The 17,662-nt window shown below is 32.9% G+C and overlaps 1 protein-coding gene across 2 annotated transcripts; it reads left to right on the top strand.

Moving 5' to 3' along the window:
• Window positions 1-2,455: 2,455 nt before the first annotated feature.
• LOC139523679 (uncharacterized) lies at window positions 2,456-13,957 on the top strand. Of its 2 annotated transcripts, none has more exons than XM_071317877.1 (6): window positions 2,456-2,589; window positions 6,683-6,867; window positions 8,056-8,144; window positions 9,976-10,066; window positions 11,063-11,220; window positions 13,697-13,957. In XM_071317877.1, exons 2-6 carry the CDS (start codon window positions 6,729-6,731, stop codon window positions 13,898-13,900), a joined length of 681 nt encoding a protein of 226 aa, XP_071173978.1. In that variant the 5' UTR covers window positions 2,456-2,589; window positions 6,683-6,728; the 3' UTR covers window positions 13,901-13,957. The 2 variants fall into 2 exon arrangements, with proteins under 2 accessions (XP_071173978.1, XP_071173979.1); XM_071317878.1 differs by having other exon boundaries at window positions 2,468-2,589; window positions 6,698-6,867.
• Window positions 13,958-17,662: the final 3,705 nt, after the last annotated feature.

The raw sequence follows: 17,662 nt of genomic DNA, 5'->3' as shown, positions 1-17,662 counted from the left end.
TATTACTGTAACGTAAAATATGTACGGGGAAGTGCACGAATTCAAAATAAAGCATGGGATGTGCTTTTTTTGTAGGTTGTACCGTGATGTTTGTTTTTTCAACTTAGTTGCCTCATTGGAAATATAATCACATCTCTTTTATTTCTAAGTAATGTTTTGACAAGGTAAATTCAAAATCCTCCAAAAATGCAGTTGTGATTGCTGTAAGGTGTGTGTTTTCAAAGAAAATTAAAGAAATGGATACAAATAGAATAATTGTTCTTTCCTTTTCATTAATACCCATGACGTTGTCCTTTGAACCAAACTATTCAACAAATTTTTTGAGCTTTTAATATACATTTCTAATTCATCTGGTCAAAATTAAAAAGAAAATAGAAAAGTATAGCAAACATAATAAAGTCCCACGTAAATTGAAAAAGAGATTAGGTGGTACCCAACACTTTCACTAAAATTAATTTGGCTCGTTTAATTTTCATAAAATTTTGACAAAGTATATACTTTGACCCTTTGACAAAAATATAAAAATTTCAAAACAATTGAACCAACCATTTTGTCAGAAATATTACACTGCTTATATAGCAATTTGACAAACAATAATTTTGATCATTGAGAAGCTTAATATTCCCTTAACAACATAACATAATTAAAAATTTAAGCTGATTGTACAGAGTTATCTCCCTGTAGTGTTAGGTACCACCTTAAATCCTAAAAAACTGACAAAATCAAACACTATTAAAATGTAATCAACGGAACGATTAAAAAGCGACTGGTATATCCAAGAACAAGAACAAGAATTTTATTAGTGAAAGAGAAGATACTGAACCGAGTACTATACACGTTTCAACGATGTGTTCTGGTCAATGATAAATACGATAGTTATGCGAGATACACTATTCTAATTCATTAAGGTTTACAACATGGTAAACATTTTTGATTTTAAAATATGAAAATAGAAAATCTTCATAAACTCCAATACTTTTACCAGATGGTTCGAATGAGCAGTAGCTGAAAAGCTGATATCGGTTGTAATCGTTATTTTACGAAATTTTTCTTTGATCTTACCGACTGGTTTCCTTTCTGAGCAAAGTAAAGTGATATGAAACATTATCAATAGAAACTAAGGACGCACGTGCCATTCTCAATGTAAACATCAACGTCGTCATAGGCAAAATAGCGATAAACAGATTATTAGCATTGGTCATCTCAACTCGATTGTTTTTCTCACTTTCGCAAAACTAGTTAAGATGACCAACGATAATCTCTTTTCAATCTTTAGTTTTCTGTCTTATCTCTTGTGTACTATTGTTTGTCTGTTTGTCTCTTTCATTTTTAGCCATGGCGTTTTCAGTTCATTTTGATTCTTTCTCTGGTATTTTTCGCCCCTCAATTTATGAGTTTAACTGTTTCTCTTGTATCTTTTGTCTCTCGATTTATGAGTTTGGCTGTTCCTCTGGCAACTTTCGCCCATCGATTAATGAGTTTGACTGTTCCGCTGTTATTTTTGCCCCTCGATGTATGAGTTTGATTGTTCCTTTTGGTATATTTTGCCCTTCGATTTATGAGTTTGACTGTTTCTCTGGTATCTTTCGCCCCTCGATTTATGAGTTTAACTATTCCTCTGGTATCTTTTGCCCCTCGATTTATGAGTTTGGCTGTTTCTCTTGTATCTTTCGCACCTCGATTTATGAGTTTAGCTGTTCCTCTGGTATCTTTTGCCCCTCAATTAATTAGTTTGACTGTTCTTCTGGTATATATCGCCCTCGATTTATGAGTTTGGCTGTTCCTTTGGTATCTTTCACCCATCGATTTATGAGTTTGAATGTTCCTCTGGTATCTTTCGCCCCTCGGTTAATGATGTTGGCTGTTTCTCTGGTATCTTTCGCTCACCGATTTATGAGTTTAGCTGTTCCACTGGCATCTTTCGCCCCTCGGTTTACGAGTTTGACTGTTCCTCTGGCGTCTTCGCCCCTCGATTTATGAGTTTGACTGTTCCTCTGGTATCTTTCGCACATCGATTTATGAGTTTAACTGTTTTTCTGGTATCTTTTGCTCCTCGATTTATGAGTTTGACTTTTCTTCTGGTATCTTTCGCCCCTCGATTTATGAGTGACTGTTTGTCTGGAATCTTTCGCCCCTCGATTTATGAGCTTGACTGTTCCTCTGGCATTTGTCTCCCCTCGATTTATGAGTTTGACTGTTCCTATAGTATCCTTCGCCCCTCGATCTATGAGTTTCACTGTTCCTCTGGTATCTTTCGCCCCTCTATCTTTGAGTTTGACTGTTTCTCTGGTATCTTTCGCCCCTCATTTCTCTAATTATACACGGAATGAAACATTAAACACAAATAAAAAGACTTGTCAGCACTTTAAAAATGATTACCCCGATATTAATCATACGCCTACATTATGTCTATAAAATTTGAAAGCAAAGCAATTTAAGATATTCACGTAACATTCGCTCCATATGTTGCACAACAGTCCATGAACTCAAATGACTATAAAAACCGATGATTTTCCTTCTTATATCTCATATCAACTACAAACCCTAACAAGAGTAGTTTATATCAAATAAGGAGAACTTGTAAACCAGGTAAGTTGTATTTAATATATTTTAATATATAAAATATGAGAAATAACATGAATATTAAAATGTATCAAATTTGGATTAAAAAGTATAAAAGTGGTACGGATTTGTATATTCTACGATGTTCGACATATATGAAATCTTGAATGACTTGTAAAGGTATTTTGTATTCAAATTTTAAAAAAATAATTATGACTCAGTCTGACTATCATGTGCCTAATTTAAGAGATAAAAGAAATCTGTTTAAATTTCTCACAAACAATTTCTAATCATCAAAATGCAAATTAAAAGTTAGGTTAGGATAGGTTTCTTTGAGCGTCGTAAATATCGGTAGGTTGTAACAAAACTTATTGAAAAACGTTACTGGTGAATTGTACAAATTGAATAAAAGTACTAAAAAGTTTACATTCACATGATGTGTTTTGAATTTGAACTCAACAAAGATACTGTATAGCGGGTTATTTTCGCGGATGAAAATATCACGATTTTTATTGAATAAGGTATACGAAATATTTTTTGGGTAATTATTTTGGCGGATTTAAATATTTTATCTATACCTTTGCATGTAAACTTTTAATTTGGCGGAATTTTTTTTCGGCGATTTTGTTCTATCCGCGAAAATAAGCGATAATTTACATCCCGCGAAAAATAACCGCTATAAGATACCAGATTTATAATGTATGTCGTTAGAGGCTAGTGCAGTGCAAATGAGACTCACAGGTGCCGCTCGAATAAGATTTAAATCGAAAAGCCTTATACGACGGTATTAATAGAGTATTGCAAATCAAAAATTCTTAATTCTCCCAAAATACCTCAACTATAAACTTTACATAAGATAAAGTTATTGCATGGGCACATTGATCTAATGTCAAAATAGTGTTCGTTTTGGTTGTTACACAGAACTAATATTTGTTAATTATACGATTAACAACACAAGTTTGCAATCCTTTCCGAGATTGCTGCATTCTGACACATCTTTATGAACTTGAAAACATGAAATTACAAAAATCTTCTTACCTAATTCAATGTGTATACGGTGTTAATGTTTTATGTCATATCTATTAAATCTAGAGTTGTATTTAACACGTACGTAAAACGTTTCATTTTAACTAGCTATAAAACCAGGTCCAATCTAGTCAGAAATATGACAGTTGTTATCCATTCAGCTTTTGATTTTGCTACTTAGGGACTTTCAGTTTTGGATTTTCCTCGGATTTCAGTATTTTTGTGATTCTACTTTTTGTTTAAACGTTTTAGTTTTAAATGGAACTCGAAATACGTTATGTAACATAGGTTTTATTAATTTCTATATCGATTACATTCTGCTACAAGTTTTACTCCCGCAAATTGAAACATAGTTCATGTTCAATGTTTTCGTATTCAAATAATGAACGACTACAGAACCTTTAAAAATGTTTTCGATTTCCAATATTTAAATAACGCCAAGATCAAATCAATTGACTCTTTTTTTCTTAAACTGCACTTAAGGAAGTTCGCTGATCAGTTTCAAAATAAATAGCCATTACACTAGTATATAGTATATATTGATAGGGGATTAATTGAGGAATCAAAAAAACAAAAAAATATAAAGGGTCAATGTGCTTGTTTTCGAGATATTAGCCATTGGAATTTTGGCGGGAACATGTTCTCTCTTGACTTTTCATAGCTTTATCATGGACAAGTTGAAGTTCTCAAAAACTGTTAAAAAGTATTTAAAATTTTATAAGACTTTTACAGATGGCTTATCATTATACATGTAAATATGGTAAAAGATTCGTTTTGAACGTTTTTTTGATAAACGCCCAATGCCGAATATTTAAAAGCCAAGGATGCAAAAGAACCTTAACATTTGAAAATCTATAAAACAAAATATATTATCCGAAATCAGTATACACATCTTGCAATCATATCGTTTGAATAATCAATGAGATAATACGCACATATGTTGCGCAAGTTGAATAAATTAACTAACACATGTACACAGTGAAAATACCACCTGTTTTATTTTGGTTTTTAATGAATTTTTACGTTGATCTTGAGTTAAAAATCCAACAAGAGAAAGCCGGATTCTTATACCATGTTTGTATTATCTCAGTCTGCTTAGTAACATCGGTATGTAAACTGATTTACAAGACAAAATTATTGGTCTATTTATTAATGTTAGTTGCCGTCGGCGCTAATTAAGCATTTCTTCATCTAAAAAATAATGTTGTTTTTTTTTTTTTGGCACTTTTTTACATAAGAAAAATGTTGAGGCTATAAAAAAAGGTACTGATCGCGTAATTATTTGAGGGATTTCTCAACATAAGAATTACTTAACAATAATAAGTCATTAAAATGTAAATATAATAGTAAACTAAAGAATCTGATGTTTACGGAGAACACATCTTACAATTTTTTCTGATTATATGTTTTACTCTCTGTATCTTTTTCCTGTGCAATTTATTGGATAAGCAAAACGTTAATTAAATAACTGGCATAACATATTAACATTAATGGCACTGTTGAAACTTTTGCGGTTGAACAGAACACTTCTTTGTAAGAGTTGTCCTCACTAACATCGTCAGTGTATCTTGCTGTCAGAATTCTAAGTACTGTTACACAATTTTATATGTTTTCCTGAATTAATTGTTATATCATGAGAACATTGAAATCAAGTTATCCTTTTTGAATTTGAGGGAACTCACTGACTAACTCTTTAACAGTTAGAAATAAAAGCCTAAAGCTTTGTTTTCAGAAATTTATGTCCAGTTCATGTTCCAAGAATTTGTTTAAGATTTAAATATTTGTTTTTCATATTGCAACTCCTAAGGCCCATAATTCAATACTGTGACATATCGATACTGCAGTACATGTAGGTCTAAATCAGTAAATGCTATGGTGACTTTTTTAAAGGTATGCTTACAATAGTCCTTGTGTGTTGAGTTTCCATGGTGAGTGTTTCCCTATCTAACGAACTAGTACCATTGTATACCAATGGCAGTCAAAGTCCTCGCCTGTCATCAAGGCCTCCTCATACTTCAGGACCAAATTTCTGTATGTATCATTTCATGAATGGCAACAGATACAAAATGGATATCAAAACGGAGTCGAAGATGTCAATATCAAATTGATAAGGCAAAAAAGAAAAACATAAACGACAAACAGTAGACAAAACACAACAGAGTAAACTAAAATGGTGAGCAACAGAACACGAAATATTAATTTGTTTTAAGTTGATATGGTCATATCTTTAGATCAACCGTTTAGGAAATTATTTTCTCCTAAATACTAAGACTTGTTTACCATGTTTACCTCATGAAATGCTTACATTATGTTTGGCTTTATAACTATTTTGTTCTGAGCGTCACTTATGATTCTATTGTAGTCGAAAAACGCGTCTGGCGTATTGAATTACAATACGGGTACCTTTAATAACTATTTGCCTTAGCTGTATTTAGCACAACCTTTGAGATTTTTTTTGTTCTTAATAACATTTTAAAATTAAATAAATGGCACTATATCTGTCAACGTATATTTGTTACTAATAATATTTGTTCTTGGAGGAAACAATATTATAATAATATTTTTTCTGCAAAAATTATGTCATGGAATATTTTTTCCTTCTGTATTATATTTGTTCCACTGATATTAGGAACTTATCTTATATGTTCCTGAGTATAACTAATGTTCCTATTATGCTGAAGTTTAGTTTACACCTTATTGATTATTATATAAATCAAAACAGATTTTAAATGCTGATTATATTCTAAACAAAAACAGATTAAATGTTAATTATTTGATTATTATGTAAAATGAAAAGTGTTAATATGAGTTAGATATATTCACCTGTACACAACACCTGAATGTATACTAAAACATGGAGGCTGATGAGTAAGAGAAAATATTTATGTTTTTAAATGATGGGACATATGTGTTAACTATTCTTCATGTGACACAACCATAAACATTCTAATATGTTGAAATCAACTTAAATGATATAGCAAACCTGTGATTGCATACTTTTTCAATAAGATGTACGCATGCTTTATCATAAGCATAGGATGGTATAACAAAATATTTCTAGCGATATCAAAATCATAATCTTTTATTTGAGTAGTTTGTTCATTTTCAGAAACGATAAATAACACTCAACTGCAAGGATAATGAAGCTTGTTTGTACCTGCATCCTGTTTGTTTTCCTACAAATAAACCTCAACCAGGTATATGTAAGCGCGGAGGAGATTTGCCCTGATTGTGATCCAAGGTCTCACCTGCAGGAAAAATATTGCAATGAAACTATTGGTAAGATGTCATACCTTTTAAAACCCTAATTAAACTTTTTGTCGCATTTCCGACGCGCTTTTCTGAACATAGCTTCATCAAACACATACATTTTTAATTCCATGAATTTATTTAAATCTAAACACGTTAGTAGCTGTCTAGTTAATAACCGGATCCAAAAGAATCACAAAAATCCAAATTGTTTATAGTACGTGTTATATTTTTAAAATGTCACATAAGTCAGTAATTAGGCTGGGTACCAATATTTCTATTGTAACACATGTATTTATTTTGTAAATGCATATTAGTCTGGTATATTTGATGTTTTTTTTATAATCCATGGGCCAATGGGTTGTTATGAAATTATAAAATTAAGAATAGAAAAGAGGAATGTGTCGAACAGACAACATCCCGACTTAAGAGCAAAAAACTACTAAAGGTAAACAATAGGTCATTTACACAACGAGAAAATTCCGCACCCGAAGGCGTGCTTCAACTGGATCTTAAACAAAAACGTTCGCTAGTTCAGTTATAATGAAGGCCATTCTCAACTCCAAAACACATAATTGAACTTATTGAACTTAAATTAAAGATCATACAAGACAAGCAGACTAAGGCAAGAGGCTCCTGACTTGTGACAGGCGCAAACATGCTGGATTTAACATATTTTGTGAGATCATTACCTTTCCCTATACATATAGCCAATGTAGAAAACACAACCCCACAACAATACATGTACGTACAGTAAAACTCAGTTTAAAACAAGTCCGAGTCCGATATCGATATAATAGGTAACAAAAGAAATTAGGCAACATAACAATCATACCTAAGGGAGCTATCATTTGATTTTTATGGGGGGGGGGGGGGGGGGGGGGGCTAGGATGAAGTTTGAAAAAAATAGGCAGGACAGGAGTTTTGAGTAAAAAAAAGGCAGGATGTGACACTTGCAAAAAAAAAAAGTCAGGACGACAATTTAGGGAAAAAAAGTCAGGATAAACTAAAAAAAATGGCAGGACCGTTTAGAGTGAAAAATAAAAAGGCAGGACAGAGATTACAGCTAAAAAAAATGTAACACAAAATTTTTCATCCTAGCCCCCCCCCCCCCCCCACCCCCCCCCCATAAAAATCAAATGGTAGCTCCCTAAATTAACAAAGAACTAATGTTTCAATATACCAGTCGGACGGATAATACTAACCTGTCTGTTTCAGTTGTGGAAGTCCACGTAGTATTAATAGATTCTGCCAGATCTCATGATATTATCACTGGTACAGTTGTGAAAATTTACCGAGGCAATGAGGTAATGTATTCCTACAGACAACTTTGTCATCTATCATAGTTTAATTGTCTTCTACAAAGAACTTTGAAGAAAAGAAAATAGAAAATACATTACTTTATATTTAGTCATAAAATAAGATAAAAAAATATTGAACAAAACTGAAATTTACAAAATTGTACTGTTTTAAAAAAGGAATCGAAATATGGATAGACTGTATTTAAAACGCAAGTAAGTTCGGTAAGTGCCATATTTGGCCCCAATTATAAAGTTCATGGTTACAAGACAATAATTGTTTTAAGTTGCCTTAAAGACATGTGAGAATGTTAAACAGAGCTGTTTTTGTCAAAGTTTAATTCTAACACGATGATTTTTACATCCCAAAAAGGTCAAGATGAGGGATTTTGGTGAAATTTGACAAAATCAACTGGATTTCAACTAAATAAAGGACCAGGAAACATAGAGCGCATGCGTCGACAAGCTTCATATTCAAACAAGACATGTTAAATGTCTTCACAAACATTATTTTAAAAGATCTTTGTTGTCGACGTATGCGCTCTATGTTTCCTGTCAAATAATCTTTAGAAATTTACCCATTTTCATTGATTTTTTCGTAAAAAATCAATATGAGTACAACTTGTGACGTCATAATGAAACGCAGAAACGTAAAATTTTCAACAAAATGGCTTATATCCTATCTAGTCAATGTATTAACTATAATTTATCGTGATATTAGTCAATAAATTCCAATTTGAAATTTACGCTAAAAAAGGGGGCCATTTTAGGACCTTATCGAACATACTCCAAAGAAGAAACACTGACACAAATATGTGACATTCGTCACAATTCGACCGATACCGTACCGTTAAATACCGAATTCAACCGTGGATAGCCGATTGAAATATGTTGGTGTTCTCAAGTGATGCCGAAATTATAGCAATTCTTGTAACATCAATGTCAAACATCGCGTTGCTAAGTATAGTACAAAGCCTCAATCGGTAATGTTATTTATCGAGGATAAAAGTCAAGGATTGTGACTCTGATAAATCGGACATTACCGTAGTCAGTCTGTTTGGTTCATAATAAGCGAGTTTTGCCATAAAACTAAGATCTTTACAATTGATTTCTGTAATGTTAATTTCTGATCACTCAATGCTCATTTTTGATTTTGACGATGCGAGAGATTTATCGCATCGAATAGGAGTATTTTCAACATTTTTAATTTGAACTGTGAAGCGACGAATCACATGTATTTTATTGTAAGCATTCATTGAGCGATTCTTGTTTTCCATATGACATCCTCCTTAGCAAGTTGATTATTTGTTGGACAAGAGGTTTTGGGCGTTTGTCGTTAAATATACTTAATCTATTTCAGACATATCTAGAAAATATTCCATATTACACACTTATATATTACATATATATATTTACACACAATATATGAGGGTCCTCATGGGGTTTTTGATTATGTGATTACTTGGCCGTTTTTTTAATGATTATTTAATTATTAAGCCAAATATTTCATGATTATTTGATTACCTAGGACTGTATTTTTAGTTTATGATTATTTGATTACTAAAGATAAGCAAATATTTAATGATTATGTGATTATATTGGCAAAAAAATGGTGATTATGTGATTACTAGGACCCCCCATGAGGAGCCTCATATATATATATATATATATATATAGCATTTAAAATGTGTATTAAATTTATCATTCTATTTTTATTTTGTTGTTATATTTGACTACAATACATATATTCAAAATAGTTAAGACATCTGAAACATGCGCTCATTGAACAACTGCTAATCATCAAGGTATCTATATCATGTCTTGTTTTTTAATATTACAGGCAGATATTCCGATAGGATCTTCTGTAATATTTACAGCGCACTCTGAACAGTGCTTTTACCATTGGAGGCTTGAAAAGTATATTTTGTCTGGTAAGTTAAAATGTTCATACCTAGCTAGTTGTGGAGTATGATGCATCTATCATGATAACACTTTACATCATTACATTAAATTGTTTCAAATACTTGCAAATTATAAAGATGCGTTTTTTAGTATTGGAAACTTTCTACCCGAAATTGAAGTAGGAAAACGGATGAAGTCTGCCTCCGGATGGGATATTTTCTCGCTGTGTTGAAGACTTCATGGGGTGGTTATCGTTTGTTGACTGCTTTGTTTGGGTTGTTGTCCCTTTCACATATTTCCCATTCCATTCTCAATTTCATTATCAGAATTGATGTCTACCAACATGTGTTGTGGGCCTCAATCCTTGTCGTGGGTCTCTATCTTTTTTTTGTCTTTGGGGGGGGGGGGGGGCTATAAGATTGAAGTCACGCTTTTCGATATTGAATTTTATTCTACTGCCATTCAACAAGACGTATGTACAGACGACAATAACTGTTCGCCGCCGACAATTAAAAAGAATGTATACAGTCCCGTAAAATAGCATAAACAGGCTAAATTATATCCTTCATTTCCGGTAAACAGAAATACCAAATAGAGGTATACAACACATGTTAAGCATTCTTATAATACATGTTCGGAAAGCCTTAACAAATAATTTGTATTTACGATTCTCATTTTTGTTCATAACAAAACAAAAAGAAGCCAAATAATGAAATAAACTGGAATCTTTTCCATGCTAATATTTATTCCTGTTTACTTCACATTTAAAGATATCTAAGCCCTACATACATGAACATGTATGATAACGCAACACTAAGTGTTCCAATTTGTTAATAGAACACAACACGTTATTTGCATTATGGAATACAAAACTATAATGAACACGATAGAAATATGTGTAAAAGATTATCTAATTCGCTAAGTCTTTTTACAATAATTATGATTTTCAAAGTAAAGATGAAAATGATTAGAAGGAAACCATTTGATATTTCTTTTTTATTAATGAAAGTTTATTATAATTTTAGGAACTTTAGGACAACTGGTTAATGGTCAATATGATATGCAATTATGTCATAGCATGAGATTTCGGATAAGTGAAATCTCGACCACATTACTGCAATGGCTTGAACATGTTTTTAAAAAGTTAAAAAGTATTGGATGTAAAGGAAAACACCACTGCTTGGTAGGTATATAAATATTGAGGGGGATAGGAGGGGTCTTGATCCCGAAATCCCGGACTTAAAAAAACGAAATCCCGAGGTCCCGAATTTAAATAAAGCAAATCCCGACATCCCGAAATCCCGAAATCCGAAAAAAAAAAAGGATTCCCGGATCCCGAAAGGGTCAATCCCGAAATCCAGAGCTTAAAAACACCCGATCCCGGAGTCCCGATAAAGGTCCTATCCCCCTCAATATTGTATAACTATATTTCTTCTTTTTATTTTAAAGATTATTTTGCATTTCTATTCCAAGATATGTTTTTTATTTTTATTTTGATACCAACAATTTCAACTTTTCGTAACATTAGCTATACTTACTTTCTGCACCCGAACAATCAGAGAAACGAAGTTATAAGAATTGCATATGTTTCCATTCTATTTTTTATTGTATAAAGCCTGATTTAAACCAAAGACCCACCTTAAAAAAACGTTTTGTGTTATCAAAAAACTAAGGAGATTTCAAACCGAGTGTTTCCTGATCAAGTAAATAACCACTTTCCATGGTATTTTTTTGCATAAATCTATGAAATAGATATAAGAAGATGTGGTATGAGTGTCAATGAGACAACTCTCCATCCAAGTCACAATATGTTAAAGTAAGTAAACCAGCGTAGATCAAAGTACGGCCTTCAACACGGAGCCTTATTTAAAAGCTCATTTTACATGTATTATAATACTTGTCCGATTGGCAAATTCACATGCGTATAATGTTTTTTGCTTGACGATTTTGGCAAAATCGCAAATCCCATAAGACAGTTGTGTGGTATTCTAAAATGTTAGACTTTGGATATACATGTATGTTCAATTTGTGAAACATTCTTTTAAACTTGACAATTAAAGTCTTGTAACTCTAGAGGTTCAAAACAAGGGGGAAAAAAAACAAAAAAACAACTTAGAGGTTTAAGAAAACTGTTACAAGTATACTTGAGTGCGTGTTTGATATGTTCAAAATTACTTTTATTCTTATTTTTAATTCCCTTCACTCAGGAACGACAAATAAAAAAGTCAAAATCAAACAAGATCTAGAGCTTTTTTATCAATCACAAAAATATTGTACACTTAAGAATAAATTGATTCAAGCAAACTCGAGTTTACTGAGTGCAATATCTGAAAAATTAACCTAAATTTATTTGTACAAGTCCAGTATCTCCGGAACGACAGACGAAAACATTTTAAAAATGTAACAGGAGCTTTTTACTGCCAATCCATTTTAATGAACATTTTAATAACAAAAAGTAAAAGTGTACAGTGTAGACATACATGTGCAAGTGTATGTTCACTTGTGTGTACAGTGTAGACATACATGTGTTAGTGTATGTTCACTTGTGTGTACAGTGTAGACATACATGTGTTTATAGTGTATGTTCACTTGTGTTAATATGTCTTTTGATTGGATCAAGCCATTTCAGTTGATATTTATAGTGGTATTTTTTATGTTGTGATGTAACACTATTGTTTCAGATAAGGGTGAACTCAAGGTTTGGTACCATTAAACGTTTAAACCCACTGCAATTGTTTGCACCTGTCCTAGGTTATGAATCTTATGTTCAGTAGTTGTCGTTTGCTGATCTTGTTCATGAGTGTTTCTCGTTTCTCATTTTTTTTTTGTGTAGATTAGACCGTTGGTTTTCTCAGATACTATAAGCAATAGGGCTTGTATATTCGGTGTATGGAAGGACTGTAAGGTGTACATGTCCAACTGGCAGGTGTCATCTGACCTTGACCTCATTTTCATGGTTCAGTGGTTATTGTTAAATTTTTGTGTTTTGGTCTGGTTTTTTTCATACTATATGCAATAGGTCTACTGTATTTGTTGTATGGAATGATTGTAAGGTGTACATGTCTAGCGGGCAGATGTCATGTGACCTTGACCTCATTTTCAAGGTTCAGTGGTTATAGTTAAATTTTTGTGTTTTGGTCTGTTTTTTTCATACTATATGCAATAGGTCTACTATATTTGTTGTATGGAATGATTGTAAGGTGTACATGTCTAGTGGGCAGATGTCATCTGACCTTGACCTCATTTTCATGGTTCAGTGGTCAAAGTTAAGTTTTTGAGTTTTGGTCTATTTATCTAATACTATATGCCATAGGTCAACTATATTTGGTGTATGAAAATATTTTATGATCTTTATGTCAGTAGCGCAGGTTTCTTTTGACCATGACCTCATTTTCACGGTTCATTGCACAGTGTTAAATTTTTGTGTTTTGGTCTATTTTTCTTAAACTATAAGTAATAGGTCAACTATATATATTGTATAGAATGATCCTTTAGATTTTGAAAAGGCGAATTATGTTAAGTTGTACACACTGTGGTAATCCAACGACATGAATAATGTAAATGATTTTTTTCATCTTGCGACTACTGAAAGCAGTTTTTTTTTTTTTTGACTGCGTATCCATACACTGCTGATTTCATTTTTAATTATTTATTTACAGGCACTTCCGGACATACCTGAAAATAAGGACGTGAAAAATGCCTGCCTCTTTCCCGTTACTAATACCAACACAACTGACTGTTATATAAAGTGGGGTGTCTGTCTGAAAACGAAATGCAACGACCCGTGTACATGGTTCTATACAGAAGGATCAAACTGTGCTGAAGGTGACTATGAACCTGACGAGGTGCCAATTGCAGGCTAAGAAGAACAATAATATTTATTATATAATGTTCTGATAAATAAATGATAGCAAAATGTATTTTGATGGAAATTAATGGCATTCTATATCATATGATGATATGCTATTACAAAGAAAACATTTGTTTACCAGATTGATTGATCATTGATTGTTGGTTGCTATTTTCAGTGACAATTTTCCCGATTGAGTGTAACTATATATAGTTACCTATTGCAAGTCAAGGTCACATTATGTCTGGAAGATACACCAAAGAGAGATTGAATGATTGTTTATTAATAAACGCCCAGAGGCTAATATTTCCTGCAAAAACAGAACAAGAAAAGTAGAGCTAATATGAATACAACACATTAATTGAAGATAAACAAACAGAACCATGGCATATAGAAAATAAAATCAGAAAAAAAACAGAAAATGGTTCACAAAATACTAAAAAAGATAAAGAAATACCAACCCAAAGTTCTAAAGTTCGGGATAAACTCATTCACGGGCTTTGAAAGTGGTTGTTACTATTAAAATTTTTCGGGGGGGGGGGGGGGATTTGCTTCTCATTTCAATTTGTTTCAAGGAAAATTGTACTGGGAGTGTAATATTTGGTCGATAACAAATATATACGATATGAAATACTTAAATATCATTCGAAAAACCAAGCTGTTTATTATTAGATAACATAAATGATCAAAAAAGTATATTTACTGAAATACTTTATATCATAATCGTGATTTCCCATTTTGGAAATAAAACATAGATTATGATAAAATTGAGAATGAAACTGTGGAATATGTCAGAGACAATAACCCGACTTAAGAGCAGAAAACAGTCGAAAAACACCAATGGGTCGTCAACGCAGCAAGAAAATCCCGCACCGGTATTCGTCCTCAGGTGGTCCTTAAATAAAAATGTGTACTTGTTGAGTGAAAAGGGAGGTCATACAGAACTCAAAAGATATAAATGAACTTAAATTTAAAAAAACATACAGGACTAATAAAGGCAAGAGGCTCCTGACTTGTGACAGGCGCAAAAAGCGGCGGAGTTAAACATGTTTTGAGAGATCTCAACCCTCCATCTATACCTCTAGTCAATGTAGAATAAAGAAAAAAGCAATATTACTCACAGTACAACTCAGTTTAAAAAATGTCCGAGTCATCGCCGATGTCAGAATATGTTACAAAAGAAACTGAGCAAAATGACAATGAACTACTAGCAGTTATTGACATGCCAGCCCGAGACCTCAATTAAAATGGTTGAAAGATTATGTCATCATCATATGAAAACCAAGTACAATCCCTTAAGTAAGGTATTACTTATATAATTTTCCCGTTCAAACGTGTCCTTTGCAAATACAAAAAAAAAAAACAGGATTGGACAATTTTAATTTGCAAAACACTCATTTGCAAATCCACCGCCGCCTCAAATTAGAGCTGCAGTGTCATGTATATAACCAAAATGTGCGAGATTAAATGGGATTCAATAATTTCATTGCTTTTCTGCTGTAATTATTAAATATATTTTGTAATTTGATTCAAAACAACATGGGATTTTCAATATTCCATGGGATAATGGTCAATCCCATGGGATTTTGCCCTGTCCCATGGGATATTGAAATCCCATGTTTTTCTAAATCAAATTACAAAATATATATTTACAATAACAGCAGACAAGCAATGAAATTATTGAATCCCATGTAATTCCGCACGTTTCGGTTATTTACACGACACTGTAGCTCTAATCCGAGGCAGCAGCGGATTTGCAAATGAGTGTTTTGCAAATTAAAAGTGTCCAGTGTACTTTATTATCTTTATTTGTTGGTATTTTCCCGCACTTGTATATATATCCTACAAATGAAGCGTGATCGACATCTCGCAAAAATTTCCGCAAACACTGCGGCTATTCCGTCTTTAATACTAGTTGAGTATTTAACAAAAGTCACACGTATAAGCTTGCTAATAGAACGAACAAGAACTACTTTATTTTTCCAATCATGTAAGCCATGTGGTATCTAAGTATGCTTGTAGTTACTGAAAGAAAGTTCAAAGAACTTAACAGGCTTCGAAAACAGTCCGTCCAACACTATGACAAATACACACATCACGTTGAAAGCAGACATTTTAGTTGTTTTTTGTCGAGCCTGCAACTTTTGTTGCAGAAAGCTCGACATAGGGATAGTGATCCGGCGGCGGCGGCGGCGGTGTTAGCTAACTTCTTAAAAGCTTCATATTTTAGAAGGTGGAAGACCTGGATGCTTCATACTTTGTATATAGATGCCTCATGTTACGAAGTTTCCGTCAGTAAAATGTCCAATGTCCTTGACCTCATTTGCATGGTTCAGTGACCACTTGAAAAAAAAGTTCAGATTTTTTGTAATGTTGAATTCTCTCTTATTATAAGTAATAGGATAACTATATTTGATATGTGCGTACCTTGCAAGGTCCTCATGTCTGTCAGACAGTTTTCACTTGACCTCGACCTCATTTCATGGATCAGTGAACAAGGTTAAGTTTTGGTGGTCAAGTCCGTATCTCAGATACTATAAGCAATAGGGCTTGTATATTCGGTGTATGGAAGGACTGTAAGGTGTACATGTCCAACTGGCAGGTGTCATCTGACCTTGACCTCATTTTCATGGTTCAGTGGTTATAGTTAAATTTTTGTGTTTTGGTCTGTTTTTTTCATACTATATGCAATAGGTCTACTGTATTTGTTGTATGGAATGATTGTAAGGTGTACATGTCTAGCGGGCAGATGTCATGTGACCTTGACCTCATTTTCATGGTTCAGTGGTTATAGTTAAATTTTTGTGTTTTGGTCTGTTTTTTTCATACTATATGCAATAGTTCTACTATATTTGTTGTATGGAATGATTGTAAGGTGTACATGTCTAGCGGGCAGATGTCATATGACCTTGACCTCATTTTCATGGTTCAGTGGTCAAAGCTAAGTTTTTGAGTTTTGGTCTATTTATCTAATACTATATGCCATAGGTCAACTATATTTGGTGTATGGAAATATTTTATGATCTTTATGTCAGTAGCGCAGGTTTCTTTTGACCATGACCTCATTTTCACGGTTCATTGCACAGTGTTAATTTTTTGTGTTTTGGTCTAATTTTCTTAAACTATAAGTAATAGGTCAACTATATATATTGTATAGAAGCATTGTTAGCTGTACATGTCTGCCTGGCATGGTTCATCTGACCTTGACCTCATTTTCATGGTTTATTGGTCTTTGTTTAGTTATCTTGGTTAATGTTAAGTTTATGAGACAGTTGTAATAAAGCTTTATACTTAGGGCTATCAACATAATATCAATGATAAGTAAAGAAGGCGAGACATTTCAGCGTGTGCACTCTTGTATAGTGTTGCTGTCGTGCTTCTTCTGCTCATATTGAACATTTTATGCGCTGTCGCAAATGCCGTTACAAATTACATGCAACTTCAGCAGAGTCTGTTTACACCTGGGGCACATGAAATCATTCACGAGTTGTTAAAGCTTCTAGTCGCTCAGTCTTTTGTTTTCTCTGTTGTGAATTGTAGACTGCTGCTTGTCCTTTTCTCTTTTTTTGTTTTTGTTTTTTTGGGCTCTTTCACATGGCACGGTCAATTAATCTTCAACTTAATTTAATAATTTATTAGCATACTTTCTACGGTATTCAGTTTCCATAAATTATATTTGTGAAATTTCTGGTAAACTAATTTAATGTACCGTATTGCTTTAATTGTACAACTTTCTTAAAGTCAGGGGTCCATGGTGGGTAAGGTTGTCCTGCGA

This window comes from Mytilus edulis, chromosome 5 (assembly GCF_963676685.1).
Source record: "Mytilus edulis chromosome 5, xbMytEdul2.2, whole genome shotgun sequence".
In the NCBI taxonomy this organism is placed as follows: domain Eukaryota; kingdom Metazoa; phylum Mollusca; class Bivalvia; order Mytilida; family Mytilidae; genus Mytilus; species Mytilus edulis.
Note: the sequence above shows the minus strand (reverse complement) of the source record. Positions and strands in the feature narration are given on the sequence as shown.